This window comes from Malus sylvestris, chromosome 2, assembly GCF_916048215.2.
Source record: "Malus sylvestris chromosome 2, drMalSylv7.2, whole genome shotgun sequence".
Classification (NCBI taxonomy): Eukaryota; Viridiplantae; Streptophyta; class Magnoliopsida; order Rosales; family Rosaceae; genus Malus; species Malus sylvestris.
In genome coordinates this window covers 25,898,911-25,916,235 of record NC_062261.1, presented here as the reverse complement: position 1 = coordinate 25,916,235, position 17,325 = coordinate 25,898,911, and the positions used below count along the sequence as shown (strand labels likewise).

The window sequence follows — 17,325 nt, the reverse complement described above, 5'->3', positions numbered from 1 at the left end:
TCTCTAAATTCTAACTTTGGCATCGGAGGTTCTTCGGCCAAAGCCCCCCCATTCATCGTGGGCGCGTGAGGCTCTTGGCCTTAACCTAAGGTGTTAATTGTTTTGTAGGTGCAAAATTGTCAAAGGTCAAGGAGGAAGAAATTTGCATCCACAATGACTGTGTTTAGAGCATACAACTAATTAAGATTATAGCGGAAGGAATATTATAAAAGGTACAATTACAAAGAAAAGGGTCCTACACCGATAGGACTCAAAGATACTGATACGGGAATGCCTTAACGTCGGGATCGATTGCTCGCCTTATTTCTAAGTCCTGAAGAGGGCGTAAAACAAAACATGAGTGGACGAAGTTTAATATAAATAATACTAAAATCAATTACTCTTCAAACGTACTAACCCCCAGTTTAAAAAACTCATATAGCATAATAAATAGTAAGTTTTCCGAAAACCTTAGCATGCCATAAAACCTTCGTAAAACATATATTATATATAGTATGCTTAGTAGTGGTATCAGAATGCCCTGAAGGCACATCCATCGCCGGCTTGAAAGCACATATATTGCATGCCCGAAGGAAAATTCATCACCCGCCTGAAGGCACATACATCGCTCGCCCAAAGGCACATCGCCCGCCCAAAGGCACATTGTATGAAGACCCACTAAGTAAGCACAAAAAAACATGAACATAATCTTTCCACAATATATAATCAGAGCTCAATAGCTCAAACATCATATCATAAATCCATAGGAGCGTTCTAGCTCAAATCATCATCATAAACCATGTTCATAAGTGTGTGTGTGTATATATATATATATATTCATAAATATTTCAAAGAACGTAAATTCGATAAAGGATATTTCATAAAGCGTAAGTCCAATAACTCACAGAACGTTTCATAAAACGTAGTCATAAAATCATACTTTTCATGTATGCATTCGTAGTAATACTCTGTCATTGAAGAGCCATTCAAACTAGAGAGGACGGGGTCGCTACTAACAAATGCACATAAGCACATAAAGGACCAATTAGTAAAACCCTACTAAAACTATTGAATTTGAGAAAACAGAGGGTGGATTTGGAATTAGTGCGTCAAAATACCTTAAGAAAGGTCTCATGCAAATTTTGTAAAAAGTCAACAGTCAACGGAAAAGTCAATGGTCAACGGGTCAACGGGTCAACCCAGTTTGTCGGAAAACCCACTGGAAATTGGGTTTAGGGGCCGGAAAACTGGGCAACTTTCAAAAGGCTGTAGCTCTCTCATTTCTCAACCAAATTTGACCCATAATATATCAAAACGAAGCTAGGGTAGTGTAGAACAAGATTGTACCTATTTGGAGTTCAAAAAGTGGTCGAAAAACTAGGGAAAGTTCAAATGGTTATAACTTCTTCAATACTCAACAAAATTAAGTGATTCAACAACAAAAATCATACTTTTCGACGAGATGAAGAGAATGATATCTTTCTCAATGGCTAACTCGTTGTGGTTTGGCCTGAAAATGGCTCAAAAGTCGCGGCCCGACTTGGGTTCTAGGATAATTTCGAGGTTTTGTCTGGTATTTTGAGCTCCCAGTAAGTCTAAGAGGATTGAGAATGTGGTTTGATGGTGTCGAAGTTGTTGTTCTTGGTTGTGCCTTCCCATAGAGGAAGGTTACAGATAAGGAGAGATAAGAGAGTTATGTTTGAGAGAGATTTGAGAGAATAAAGGGAGAGAATGAGAGAGTCACGGGGAAAAGGGAAGCTGGAGGGCAAGGGAACACAAGTGGGTCCCAGTGGCTCACAAAACAACACCCACTAAAGACAAAACATGAATATATCAAAATACACTCTACATTACGAAATTCATAAAAACTTCATTCTAGCTCCAAATTCGATTCCGTTCATGCCCACGCGTTCGTGGCAATGAGTACAATAAGAATACGGTAAGAGAATGGGTCATACGTTTTACGACAGAAAAGTCAACATTTCTTGCCTCTAAGGGCATTTTGGTGAAAACACTATTTTCAAAATAAAATACAGTAAAATTATGGACGGGTCCTAACAATCTACCCCCTTAAGAAAATTTCATCCCTGAAATTTATTACCTCAAGTAAACAGGTACGGATATTGATTTCTCATCAGTTCTTTTGTTTCCCACGTCGCTTCCTCAACTGCATGGTTCATTCATAACACTTTTACCAATAAAATGACTTTGTTTCTCATTGCTTTATCTTATTGGTCAATGATTTCCACTGGCGCCTCTACATAGTTCATATTATGTCTCATTTCAAGTATACCGCCTACTTGCCCCTTTGCTTAGTCAACTTAATGAATAAGCCATCAATATTATAGTTTGCAGCCTGCAATATCGACAACTCATTGTTGTCTCGATAAACAAGTAGTAAATCCTGAGGGTGTAAAATTACCATTTTGTCCAAACTGCAAGGCGATATCATCTGAAGCACACAGTTTCCCATATCAAAATTTTGATCCTTTGAATACTAGTTCGTAATACTCTTCTATCTAACAAATGTTGCCTGTAGAATCTCTCATACCATGTCTCAAATAGTGCCATACCCAAACCGGAAATAATAAATGTCGTCGTAAACTACTCCAATAGAGATCGGTGCAAATTCTAGTCATGCTGAAACCACATAACTGATGAACACAATAGGCTAAGAATAAAATGTGGTACTGGACAACAACTTAGTACCCATGGTGTTCAAGAAGGCTTCATAAGACTTGTAAGTGAAACGCACATTACAATGAGGTACAATAGTGATGACACACCTTATAACAGAACAATGTGATTCACAAAGCCTAAATGAGCTGATTCATTGAAAATTTCTCTCGAATTTAGCGAAAGGCTATGCCAAGAAGGCTAAAAGAACACTCAAGAATTTAAGGGTCAAAACAAGTCCATTAAATCTGGAATACAAGATAATTGGATCGATTGCATAACTTTGATGCAAGAATACGTGCAAGTACCTAACTTGATTCTATGGTGGCAAGTCGAGATGGTTGAGCGTGGACGTGACTCAATTGGTAGTCTAAAGTAATCTGATAGGCGAGAACTCAGACTTTTCCCCATTCCAATATTCACAACATCTCGCTATAACGATAACTTAAGGGATATTCAATCACTAGGTGGTAATGATTCGCTCGATAGGTTGTTAATGGGTGATTGAAGGATTTATGGTCTCAGCTAAAACTTTCGGATTTGAGTGGTTTTCCTGAACAATCTATCTTCTTTAGAAATAATACGAAGTGTTGTAGGGTAAACACGAACCCAAAGTTGACTAGAATGTCTTTCAGTACTAGGAGGTGGATTTGGGATTACGATTGAAGTCGGTGTTAATCGAGACGCCAGTCTAAAGAAGTTGAGAATGAAGAATTTTACCAAGCAATCGAAAGTATAGGCTTCACGGATTGGTAAATAATATGCTGAGTGAGTTGATCAACAACTATTGAAACATCATCATAGCCTCCACGTGTACAAGGTGGTATGTACAGGAAATCTATGGTGGCATTCACCCATTTCCATTCGCATCCCCAGTGGGTCATCGATAACCTAAATAAAGCATCCATGGAAAATTTTTTCCACCTCCAAACATGATTAGAAAGAAGTTGAGATAAACCCGATGACTTCCATCTATCCACTTCCACTTACTAGTAAATCAGATATTTCCTCACATATTCAGCGATATCCCATTCATACCATACCAGGAATAAAATTGATGAAAATAGTGGTACATTTTAGTACTGCTAGCATGCATGGTATACGCTGAAATGTGAGTCTCATCAAGAATTTTCCTTTTTCACATCTTCAATACCCTAAGGCATAAACAATTTATTTCTTATCAACAGAGTTCTAACTCCTCGGACTTTCAAATCCCGACTTATGCCATCTGACACTTGCTCCTTCAAACTCACAAACTTCTGATCGTATCTTTGGGATTCTTATAAGTGAATCGACAATGCTCACTGTGGATCAGGAGCCAAAGTAAAGCCAATTCCTCGAAGATAAAACAACAGTGGGACATGGAAAACTCAGAATGAGGTAAGCTGTCCATGGGATTTCTGACTAAGAGCATCAGCTACGACATTTGCCTAACCAAAATGATACTCAAAAGTGCAATCAAAATCACCGATGAGTTCCATCCACTTTTTATGTCTTAAACTCAACTCCTTCTATGTGAAAACACACTATAACTTCTTTGGTCAGAAATGATGCAACACTTCTTGTTGTAGAGAAAACGTCACCAGATTTTACAGTAAGGGAAATTGTTTCCAGCTCTAGGTCATGAATAAGATAATTCTCTTTGTGAGGTCTGAGATGTCTGGAGCATAAGCGATGACCTTCCTATGCTACAACAGAACACAACCTTAAATGTGACAAGGATGCAAAACAAAAAGACTTAAAACTCAACACCAATGTCAAGAAAAGTAAGGACGGGAGCATGAGTAAGATGATGTCCCAAACTCCAAAAAGTTTAGTTCCCAACTTTCATCCCACATGAATTTCTACAAAGAAATGATGTCATTAGGTTTTCAAGTAAGATGGTAACCATTGGCTCAAGGTCGTAGATATGATGGTTCATTTCATGCAGTTCCAACCGTCAAGAGGCACAATGCATTAGTGTGTAACCAAACATTCAATAAAACCTCACCATAGAATTCAAAATTTATTGATGTCATTGAAAAGTGTAAGAATAATGATTAGGTGAGACAATACTTCAGTTGTTAGAAACTTTGTTCACCTTTAACATCTCAAACAAAATTGACTAGTTTCTTAGCCAAAAAGGAAATAAGGCTATGCTCAAAGAATCGTTAAGAACTACAGATAAAAATTGACAAGACCAAAGATATTTCGTATTTCACAACACCTTGTGAGGATTTTCAATTTTCAATAGTCGCAACCTTTTTAGAAATTGATAAGAATAACGTGTACTACAATAGAGTCTCCCAAGGAAAGTATCTAATCTAAACAAAGTTACCGTTTGAGGAATTTGGTGCAAAGTTGACTGTCGATGTTTAGTAAATTTGACCTCGTTGTTGGAGTAGACAAGAAGGTTATCGATAAGATAATCACAAATCCATCGGAATATGGGTGGAAAAACTGATCGGTTAGGTTCATGAATGTCGCTGGAGCATTCGGTCCATATCAATACCCTCTCGGAAACAACAAGTTCGAGGACATTGATTCGGTCCAACCAAACTAACACTTGCTAAACTTTGCATACAACTCGTTCTTACTCACTTTCTCCACATGAACTTTAAATGTTTCGAGCAATCCCCAGATAGATACGACTCTGCCCACCATTCTTAGGAAACGTAAGTTGTAAAGTATCATCCTCGTTTCAGATCTTCAGTTGGTCTTAACCAAACTTCCTTTCACTGATATTTTTCTATTTCACGTCACTTTAATGTAAATCCGACTCTGCCCTCCATTCCTAGGGAATGAATGTCGCAAACTATTGGTCCATTGTTGAAAGTCATCCATAATTCCATTTTGTCACCGTTGAGGCACAATTCCGACATGAATTTATGTACTTTAAATATGATGTGACAATTCAAATAGAATAAGGTTTGTACAACTATGTCGAAAGGCACCAAATATGGAAGCCTTGACATCCAAATGATATCAAGACCGACACACTACTAGAGTAAAAGAAGATCCTAAGTATGCTCTGAATAAACTTTGCTCTGATACCAATCTGCCATGCCTCGATCCCGGTGTTCGAAGGACAATAGGATGGCTACGTGCTGGCCGATACTCGAGGGTGACGCAAGCCATTTAATTAATGCATACGATGAGAACATGTAAAACAAGCATACAATTTGTGACCAAAAAAAAAAAAGAAACGTAATAAAATATAGTAACGTTAAATATATATATAAAAAAAAATGAGAATGCATGACCATGTTCAGAGCATACAACTAATTAAGATTAAAACAGAAGGAATATTATAAAAAGGTATGATTACAAAGAAAGGGGTCTTACACCGAGATGCCTCGAAGATATTGATACGGGAATGCCTCAACGTTGGGATCAATTGCACGTCTCATTTCTAAGTTATGAAGGGGCGCAAATTAAAACATGAGTGGACCAAGTTTAATATAAATAGTACTAAAATCAATTACTCTTCAAATGTACTAACCCCCAGTTTTAGAAAAATCATATAGCATAATAAGTAGTAGGCTTTCTAAAAACCCTAGCATGCTATAAAACCTTCGTAAAACATATATCATAAATAATGTGCTTAGTAGTGGTATCATAATCGCCCGAAGGCACATCCATCGCCGTCCTGAAGGCACATACATCGCCTAAGCACATAAAAGGACCAATTAGTAAATCCCTACGAAAACAATTGAATTTGGAAAAACAGAGTGCAGATTTGGAATCAAGGCATTAAAATACCCTAGGAAGGGTCTCGGGCAAATTTCGTAAGAAGTCAACGAAAAAGTCAATGGTCAACAAAAAGTCAACAGTCAATGGTAAGCGGGTCAACCCGGTTCATCGGAAAACCCACCGAAAATTGGGTTTAGTGGCCGAAAAACTGGGCAACTTTTAAAGGGCTATAACTCTCTCATTTCTCAACCAAATTCGACCCATAATATATCAAAACGAAGCTAGGGAAGTGTAGAACAATCTTATAGTTGTTTGGAGTTCAAAAAGCAGTCGGAGATGGCCGGGAAACGCCTGAAAAGTGTTAGAGGTCGCCAAAAACTGGGGTAAGTTCAAAGGGTTATAACTTCTTTAATACTCAACCAAATTGAGTGATTCAAAAGTGAATAATACCTTTCTCGACAGCTAACTCGCCCTGGTTTGATCGGAAAATGGCTCAAAAGCCGCGGCCAAACTTGGGTTCTTAGATAACTTCGAGGTTTTATTTGGTATTTCGAGCTATCAGTGGGTCGGGGAGGATCAAGAGGGTGGTTTCATGGTGTCAAAGCTATTGTTATTGTTGGTTGTGCCTTCCCAGAGAGGAAGGTTATAGAGAGGGAGAGATGAGAGAGTTGTGTTAGAGAAAGAGATTTAAGAGAATAAGGGGAGAGAATGAGAGAGTCGCGGGGAAAAAGGGGACCCGGAGGACAAGGGAACACAAGTGGGTCCCAATGGCTTAAAAAACAAGGCCCACTAAACACGAAACATGAAAATACCAAAATACACTCTATGTTACAAAATTCGTAAAACTTCGTTGTAGTTCCAAATTCGATTCCGTTCATGCCCACGCGTTCGAGGCAATGAGTACAATAAGAATACACTAAGAGAATGGGTCATACATTGCACAACACAAGAGTCAACATTTCTTGCCTCTAAGGGCATTTTGGTCAAAACACTATTTTCGAAATAAAATACAGTACAATTATGGACGGATCCTAACAATACCCTTGTGAGCACTCTACTTGCGTCTAGAAGACGAATAATTTTGACTTAATGCAACTTCTCACTTTTCTCATTTGACTATGAGTTTTTTCATAGCGAGGTTTTGTGAGTTTTACCGCATATGCATTCTTTTGTTTGTTTTGAGACTTGCATTCGCTACCTGTGCCAACTAGAAGAGACAACTTCATGAATTGCTTCTTCATTTACCTGAAGATCTGATGCGCCATCTACTTGAGTATTTGCACACTCAAGGGGGAGTTTTGTGATATACATTCTAATACATGTGTGATTGTGTAAATTCTAAGTAGGGATAGATTAGGAATCCTTCTAGATCTAGAAGATCTTTCCAATTAAACTTTGTATTACTTAGAGAGCAAGTTTCTCTCCTCCTTATTACTATAAATCAAGGTCTAGGGAATAACACAAACTCAAGCCTATTCTCTCACTCTTGCCGCACCCTCTATTCTCTCAGTTAAATATAGGCGCCACCAACCTTGGCCTATAGGTTTGTTATCTTTCAAATTATTAATCAAAATTCAAGTGCTTTTCTCAATTCTCTAGTATTCCAGAATCCTATTTAAAGGTAACCGTTTGTGATCCCTTAACCTACTACTTTCGCTTTGTCAAAAAACAACATATGAGATTTTACCTATGTTTTCTTCCATGCATATTGAAACTTTTGGTTTAGTAATTTTTTCCTTGTATGGATATCAGGTGTTTGAATTCGTCGATGAGGATAGTGGGTCTTTCAACGACAGTATTGGTAAAGGACCGTGTGCGACTTCAGTGGCTACGTGGTATATAACTAATTGATCACGCGACCTTAATTTATTTTCCAAATTTAATTAACATGTCCAAAAAAATATATACTTGGTGTTAAATGTCACATCCCGGTCCGGGGTCCACCACATCCCGGGCCCGCTCCACTACCGTAGCACGATATTGTCCGCTTTAGGCCCCGACCACGCCCTCACAGTTTTGTTTCTGGAAACTCACATGAGAATTTCCCAGTGGGTCACCCATCATGGGAGTGCTCTCGCGCGCTACTCGCTTAACTTCGGAGTTCCGATGGAACCCGAAGCCAGTGAGCTCCCAAAAGGCCTCGTGCTAGGTAGGGATGAGAATATACATTTAAGGATCACTCCCCTGGGCGATGTGGGATGTTTCAATCCACCCCCCTTAGTGTGCCGACGTCCAGCATGCCTTGATTCTTGGATCGGGGCGTGTCATTAAACAAATATTTTTTATTGGGCATAAATTAGGTAGTGATTAATAATAAATTGTTGCAGGATGAATTGCTCTGGGAAGCTGCGTGGTTGTACAAGGTAACCAATTAAGGCACCATATTATGTTGGAAATTATATATTATAATATGAAAATTGTAATATATAATTTTAATAATTGAATGAAAAATAGTGTTAACTGTATTTCTTAGAAAGGTTATGTTGTTTAGGTGCTCCTTGATACAGTGGCGAAGCTAGAAATTTTCAGAGGGAGGGGCAAAATTTAAAAGCGTAAACCGTTCAAAGCAATGTAGCTTACCTTTTAGATAGTACACAATATTAATATCGTTCATTATTTATCAATATAAACAAATTACAATTGTTGCCAATGAGGTTTCATGCTACGAAAATGTCACATCTAGGCTCATTACCAATAAAAGAAAAAACATCTCTCTCAATTAAATCTTAAGGATGAAATTTAGCAAAACAAATTATTTTTTGTTGTTGGTCAAAAGATGCAAAATTATTTACCGAATTCAAATATGCCCTACAAAGAAGCAACTCAATGTTTATCTCATTGAAGCGATCATTCAATTCTTTGAGTTGCATATGAAGGACCTGAAAATAGAGGTCCACACGATAGTAATGGAAGTTTATAAGTCTTTGAGCTTTATGTTTTGATTTTCTGAGTATAAAATGCAAATCCTCAATATTAGGAACATTAATATTATTTTTCTCACAAATTTTTATACATTATGAAACAAGTTCTCAAAGTAATCATCTCTCAAGGATTGAAAAAAAAATGAAATAATTTAAATTCTGGAAACATAACAAGAATTAAAAAAGACCAATAGTACGCATCAACCTCTTGTTTTTCTTTAGTCTAAACAAATGAAAGAGAGGAAAGAGAATTGAAATGGTGGAAAGAATAATCAATTAAAAGCATAGTCCGGTTGGAAAAAAGTCCACATCAATATAAAATAAAAAAATAAAAAAGAAATTAAAGGATCCCACCGTCAAACCGCACCGTTTAGTTAAAAGTAACCAAGTTTTATGACTAATAACCAAAAACAGGCAAACGACGATGTGTGGTTTGAAACAAAATTAGGTCGTCTTCTTCCCTTGAAATCATTAAAACTCAACGGTGCATCACACCAAACCCAAATACCCGTCGGTTCAGAAGATCGGAGGAGCGGAATCCTCACTCTCAATGGTGATTTCCGACGACCGTAAGGGCTGGATTTTCCAGCAAGGGGAGGGCCTGAACCTGCGCTCCAGCTGTGTTTTCCGGCGAGGGGAGGGGCGGCCGCCACTCCTCGCCCTCACGTGGCTTCGCCACTGCCTTGATAAATGATATATAATTATAAATGAAAAGTTACATCTATTTAATAAGTAGTAATTGGGTTCTATATAAACCCATGAAACAATTGGTATTATATGATAGAAAATTAGAGTTAATTTTTACTCTTAAGAAATTAGGTTCCCCACTCTATTGTTCTAATTCTCCGTTTGTCAAATTCCGAGTCGTGTCTTGAGAGTACGGAATATATAAAGTTTGTTAGAATCCGAAGATTGAAGTGCTTCGACTTTGGATTATAGATTGTTGAATCCTAGGAGCACAAGAGTAGGGGTGAAATTATGTCCTTAGGTCATTGCATTTATGCAATCCTCAATCTCCAAGTTTGTTAGTGTTTTTAACTTTCTATCTAGTTATTTATATTAATCTCATATAGAATGATGTCATGAATTTCTTTATGATTATTGTTTTTGGAATTTTTATGTTATTTTCATATTTTCTAATATTGCTCCAACATATTATTAGGACTATGTCAAAACTAATTTACACTACTTGGAGTCCACTGTAATAAGAAACGTAAATGGCGATCCGTACTTAACTGGTGCTGTCACTGAATTTGGAAGGGATTCGAAACATTCTGGAATTAACATACTTGTTTCTGAGTTCAGTTTTCAGTTCACAATAACACCATTTTCTTCATCTCTTCTCTTTTGATGAACCTACGTTACGTTATCAATCCAGCTGAATTTTCTTCTTTTATTTACTTTATTTGCAGTGGGAGATGACTGATCCCAACATTTCTAGTCCCTTTACCAAGGCAGACGAGTTAATATGCTCTATATTGCCTGAATCACCTACTCCAAAATCAGTCACATATTCACCAGGCAGTTCCCTAAAACTGTCCTAGCTATATATGTAATTAGCTATCCAAAATGTGAGTCAATATTGTAAAGTATTCAAAATATGTTAAAGACAAGAAATGTTAGTCACACTCTTACTTTGTCATTGTGCATTTATTTATGTGCATGTTTTAAAATAGTAAACTGCTGATTTTGAAGTGCACGATAATAAACTAAGAGTGTGAATATATAAAGTTTTCTAACATCTACATTAAAGGTCGGTATGTATTTTCACTATCTTCATATATTTTCTATCTTATATATGGTGGGCTATTGTTCCGACCTGGAAGAAGTAACCTGCAACATTCAACATCCTTATCAGTTCTTCTTTTAGTTTATGCTGGCTACATGGAAGCTGCCAACAAAGTTGTGAACTGTGGCAAAAATGTTGTTATCACTCCAGATATGCTGATGAATTTCACCGAAGGACAGGTACATATATATATGTCTCCATGTAACATAACATAAATATTGTCATGTTATACTGTATTTGAGAATACTTATGTTGTCAATCTATGAATGTGGACTATTAACTACGTTCATCTTTGTCAGAATGTCCGGTCTAGACACAGCCTAACAACATATTTGTTAGTCTTAAGATTACATGTATACACGAATAAACCTATTAAATTTTTAATTGTTACATAATAACTTGAGGCTGAAATTTAATTGGTAATGTTAATGCAGGTTGACTATATACTTTGAAGCAACCCATTGGGGATGTTATACATGGTGGGATTTGGGCAAACCCTCCCTCGGAAAATACATCAACGGGGATCAGTGATACCTTCTATGGATAAGCACCCACAACACAGGCAGTGCCACGAAGGATACTTGTATTTAAAAGCCTAATCCAGCCACTCAGTACTAAGGTCTGGTGGTATTCCTCTTCACTTAAAAGTGAGAGGTTTTAGGTTTGAATCTTGTGGATTGCGAATTCGATACCAAATTAGGCTGCACGAACTTCTCCTCCCCTTAGTGTAAAAATATCGATGTACTAAAAAAAAGCACTGATCCAAACTCTAATTTATTAATAAGTGCAATTGTGGGAGGGCCTGCTGAGAATGATACATTTCAAGAGACTCGATATAACGTTCCACAATCGGAGCCAACTATATATATCAATGCACCTTTTGCAGGTGTATTGGCTTACTTAAAAGTTTGAATTTTCCTATTCTGTGTAGAACAATTCGGTGGAAGTGACTATTAGCCCCTCCTAACCAATTCGTCGTTGAAAAGATCAGGAATATGAATTGATGTTGTTCCTTATCATTTGGCAAAGTTTATTGGAGACTACATAAAGAATGTGACCCTTTAAAATTATTATTTACCTTCTAGTAAATAAAATATTGATCCTTTCTTCTAGCTTTTCTTTATACATTTTTTTTAACCGTGTCTCATGAGCGTGTTTATTCTATATATATGAGCTTGTAGCTAGTAAAAGCATATTAATTCCTCCGCTCGAGGTTCTGTGGTCGTTCTGTCCTCCCTACTATTGTTTGTATAAAAAATAAAAATTTAGAGTTTAAGAATTTCCCAACTTATGCAGCATATCAAGAAGCTTGTAACTAAATTAGTTAATAAAAAAATATTATTAATTCTTGCATCCAAAGTTCCGAGTTTGATTCTCCCTGGTATCTTGCTTGTATAAGAAAAGGCTTCACTTTAAACAAAACTAAATAAACAGAAAAGGAAAGAAAACAAATGCCTACTTAATTATACTTGGTATAAACTACCATCCAGATAATGCCATCCACCTCAGCCTTGGTATTTATGGTATGGTTCTTGCATGTGATTTTAAATCTGTGATGACTAAATCCAATAAAGACATTACCAGCCAAGTTTAACGTTAATTGTATTTAATAAGCAACTGCCATAATGTGAATATGGCTACAGGGTCCTTGCTTGCATGTTTAGATTTACCAACCGCCACACTAACTTCATTACACATGGCAAATGGGCTTGCAAAGACTACCACTATATACATGCGTGCGTGCGTGCTAGAAATGCAATAGCGTTCCAGTTTTCTCCGACTATCAATATACAGTCATGGCTATGTTTCAGAACTTGCTTCCATGGATAGTGCTCGTCACTCTTTTGGTTCCAACCATGGGCAACAAAACCTCCATTGGCGAGAAAGCCGCAAGCAACGATTGGGAAGACGCTCACGCAACGTTTTATGGTGACATGGGTGGTTCAGAAACCATGAGTAAGTAAAGTATATTTCAATATATACACGGGTTACATATAACCTTGCTATCTCTCACAGTAGTACTGAATCCACTCGGTGGTGTACATAATATGAGAGGAATGTATATATAAATGGCGCATACAAATTTTTTGTTTTCGATAGATTGATAATTTTAACTTGATCTATTTCTTGTACTTTAAACAGAAGGGGCATGTGGATATGGTGATCTGTTTCGACAAGGCTATGGCTTGGAGACAACAGCCCTAAGCACAGTACTATTCAACAACGGGCTGACTTGCGGTGCGTGTTTCGAGGTAATGTGTGTTGATGATCCACAATGGTGCCTTCCTAATGTTGGGACTATCAAAATAACAGCTACCAATTTTTGTCCACCAAACTGGGACCCAGCTTCTGACCACTGGTGCAATCCACCACAAAAACACTTTGACTTGTCCATGCCTATGTTCACAAAGCTTGCACAGGCCAAAGCTGGGATAATACCCATCAAGTACAGAAGAGTCCCATGCTCCAAACAAGGAGGGGTTAAATTTGAGTTCCATGGAAACCCTTACTGGCTTGCTGTGTTGGTCTTCAATGTCGGAGGCGCCGGAGATGTGACGAGTGTCAGAATCAGAGGCTCAAACACTGATTGGCTTCAGATGTCAAGAAACTGGGGCCAAATGTGGCAGACGGGAAGCAAGATGGTAGGGCAAAGCTTGTCCTTCCAGGTTACTACTAGTGATGGGAAAACACTTGAGTTTGATAATGTTGCACCAGAAAATTGGCAATTTGGCCAAACCTTTGAGGGGGGAAGTAATTTTTAGTCCCTTATATTAGGAGTTACTTTGCAGCCTTTGCCCTATGTGGAAATTTTTGATGATCCATCTTGTAATGCATATGGTCTGTAATAATAATAGTAACAATTTTGATGATCCAGCCATTGGATTGTGTTCGGATTCATATTCAATGTGCACGCTATTTTTGCCTTGGTTGTTTTAACCCTTCAACAACTTAATGTTGAGAGAGAGAGAGAGAGAGAGAGAGAGAGAGAATTGAATATATTAAGATATCATTTAGAAGTTTATACATATGTAATTGACTGCATAGCGTCTTGCTCTTTAACTACACAAAATTACATCAAGTTCATACCAACTCTCACTGCATACGAGGAGTGGAGATGGTGTCTCCAGTCGCACAAATTACTGATATATTCTTCTGCAGAGTAATATTCCCTTCAAAACTCACGTTGATATGAAGCCCCTGTCAACTTGGCAGCTTGTATATACCCACCTAGTTCAGTGAAAAACATTCGCTGCACCCGATAAGTTAGAGCAGATATTCCCAAACATTCAAGAAAGAAGTATCACGGGGCAGTACCCTGCAATTGGTTCAGAAGAAATTCTGATCCATCATCAGCCTTCTCATCATCATCCTCATTAACGTTAGTTTTATAATTAACATCTTCATCCGCTAAGCCAAGAAGTGATACATATAACTTATTTCTAAGCTGTCCTGACTGACTCAAAAGTCCCATGAATACCTCTTTGCTTACCGAATCACCTTCTTGCTCACAGAGTTCAAGGAAGGCAGAAACATTTACGGGCTTTGGTCTCCAACTCTTTGATCCCTCAGCAGAAAAAGCTTCTTTCCAGCAGGATAATGCCTCAGAAATTCTCTTCTCTGCAATATGCCCTTCAGCAAGGGCCTCCCATGTACTTGAATTAGGTTTTCCTCCTACATCAACCATGTGATCGTAGAAACTTTGGGCATTAACAAAATCCCCTTCTTTAATATAAAATGTGATGAAAAGATTTGCAATTCTAGGGTCGTATGTTGACTTAACCGTCAGCCATTCCTCATAAAGCTTTTCAGCCCCTTCAATGTCACCTAATCTGAGTAGAGAAGACATGATAGCATGGTAACCCAAATTCGGAATACTGGGAAAACTTGCTTTGTATACATTCCACACCCGATAAGCCTCCTCTTTCTTGCCAACACTGCCATAAAGACTTAAGAGATAATGATAAGGTATCCGATCCCGACCTGTGATCCTACTCTCAACCTTCCTTAGGCAAGCTTCAGCCTTGTCAAGCTGCCCCATCTTGATGTACATTGTAGCCATTGTGCTGAATGTGGTCCAGTTGGGAATAATGGTTCTGTCCACTTTCATCTTTTCAAAAACCTCTTCCATCCGTTCTGCAGATCCTTGGGATCCACGAGACGATAACCAGATATTGTAGGAGTATATATCTAGCTGAATGTTTTTCTCTAGCATTTCAGAAATAATCGAATCAACTTTATCATAGTCTTTGAGATTCATATAAAGTGTCATCATCACATTAAATGGAAGAGATTGCAATGCATGCCCCTTAGTTCTCATTTTATCCAGTAATGCTTCTGCCTTCTCTTTCATTCTAGCCCGAACATAGGCATTGAGTAGAGCCCCATATATTCTCCTGTCCTTTAATGTACCTGGCAGGCTCAGGAAGTAATTTTCAGCACTAGCAACTCCCCGAACTTTAGCAACTAAATCTAGTTGAATTGCAGCATCACTAGTGGATATTCTAAACCTCTCTCCTCTGTTGCTCATCCAATCATACACCTGCAGGGTGCACGAAAAATACGGAAAATCAGGTAAATTTAGTATTTAACAACTTGTATCCTCAGACTTCTCCATTTCATTCCGTGATAAAATCTTAATCTCTCCTGTTTGGGTTCAAATGAGTCAAAACCTTCCATACAGTGTTAGAGCCCTTATGATATACGTAAATTTAGTATGCAAGTTATATTTTCATTTGCAGATATTGGCTTATCAGGAAAACTGAAGGTTTGACTCAATTGCACTAGAAGGTGATGAGAGAAGTTTTAAGAGTTGGCCTGTTACATTCACTAAACAATTAAAAACGAAAATTACTAAAAGTTTCAGGCCATATTCACAGTTCTAAGATTCGGCCTGTAATGAAAACATATTTTCCAGACATTTTCCATTTCGCAATCACGATATAATTGGAGATTTGTTATCTAATAACATGCATTCTAACATAAAAAATCGCCAGACATATCAACATCTAAAAATCTCAGTGTTCTTTCAGCTAACAGACTCAAAATAGGCCTTTAAACCGGTAGTGGTAACTGGTTGCTTATCATTTTAGGCCAAGAGTTTCCGAATACTGATATTACAACCCAGAGAAACATATCAACTGCATTACCTATATCAATGCATGATCGTACCAAGACAAGAGAAACAAAACTTCCAGACCAATCAATTTAAACAGTAAATTTGACTTTTCACTTACCTATCAATGAAAGTACACTCAGAAACACCAAATTAAAAAAACCCAATATAGAATTTACCCAGGAGCATAAATACACAAGATTAAACTGAAGCATTTCCCCACAAAACCATGAAATACCCAATAACCAGTACACCCTAAAACCACAAAATAACTGCACAAGATAAGATTTTTCAGTTAAATATTTCACTTTTATTTGTACCTCAAGAGCTCTATCATAGCGCTTGTACTTCCTCAATTCCTTGACCACTCTACAAAGCTCCCACTTGGTGAGCTTCCTGCCCTCCTTCTCCCACTGGTTCAACACGTCTGCAGACCGGACTTGGGGATCCTCCGTGAGCGATATTTTCCGGTAAATGGCATTCCATTTGACCATGGGCCTCCGCTCGTAGTCCACAGTGCCATAGTTGTGGACTTGGGATATGGAGCATGAGATGGTGGGGAGTTTTTGGAAATTTAGGAAAGTAGGGAGGGTCAGAGTTGGGATTTTGTACGGGAAGGGGAGGAAGTAGGGGAGAGTGGCGTTGTGGTGGTGGTGGACGGTAGTTTGGGGAAGCATTTTGTTTAGTGGAGGAGGAGGAGGGTTTATTGGGAATGGGAAGAGAGAGATGTGTTGGTTTGCGTAACAGAGACATAGGTTGGGTTGGAAGATAAAGTTTGTGAAATTACTTCATGGCCCTATTGTTACTTATTTTCTTATTCGCTTTCTAGCTAGAGTGATCATTTAGATTTGTATAACTCTTCATTTTGATCTTTGTAATTGAAAACCGTTAGAAATGATCCCTAAATTTATCTACCTTAAATCATCTTAGTCATTCCATAAAAAATATGTCAACACCATTGTTAAATTGTCACGTAAGCGACCACATGATCACCTTTTCCAGGATATTTTGTCAAACCATACCCTCATTTTTAGCTAAATAGTCTATAAGATTGTCATAACTCCTTACTTAGTCTCTGACAATGAAAATCGATTGAAGTAGCTCTTAAATTTGTCAATCATAAATCATTTTAATTATTCCGTGAAAATAAAGAAGATAAAGAAACTCCACCAAAA

At 37.8% G+C, this 17,325-nt stretch overlaps 2 protein-coding genes across 2 annotated transcripts; one reads left to right on the top strand and one right to left on the bottom strand.

The window, feature by feature from the left end:
* Positions 1–12,812: 12,812 nt before the first annotated feature.
* On the top strand, positions 12,813–13,935 carry LOC126634523 (expansin-A25-like). Its single transcript, XM_050305038.1, has 2 exons — positions 12,813–12,993; positions 13,180–13,935. The coding sequence occupies exons 1-2, from the start codon at positions 12,834–12,836 to the stop codon at positions 13,797–13,799; spliced, it is 780 nt and encodes a 259-aa protein (XP_050160995.1). The 5' UTR covers positions 12,813–12,833; the 3' UTR covers positions 13,800–13,935.
* An 83-nt stretch (positions 13,936–14,018) lies between these two features.
* On the bottom strand, positions 14,019–16,917 carry LOC126634511 (pentatricopeptide repeat-containing protein At1g02150-like). Its single transcript, XM_050305030.1, has 2 exons — positions 16,471–16,917; positions 14,019–15,577 (listed from the first exon to the last, which is right to left on the bottom strand). The coding sequence occupies exons 1-2, from the start codon at positions 16,825–16,827 to the stop codon at positions 14,339–14,341; spliced, it is 1,596 nt and encodes a 531-aa protein (XP_050160987.1). The 5' UTR covers positions 16,828–16,917; the 3' UTR covers positions 14,019–14,338.
* Positions 16,918–17,325: the final 408 nt, after the last annotated feature.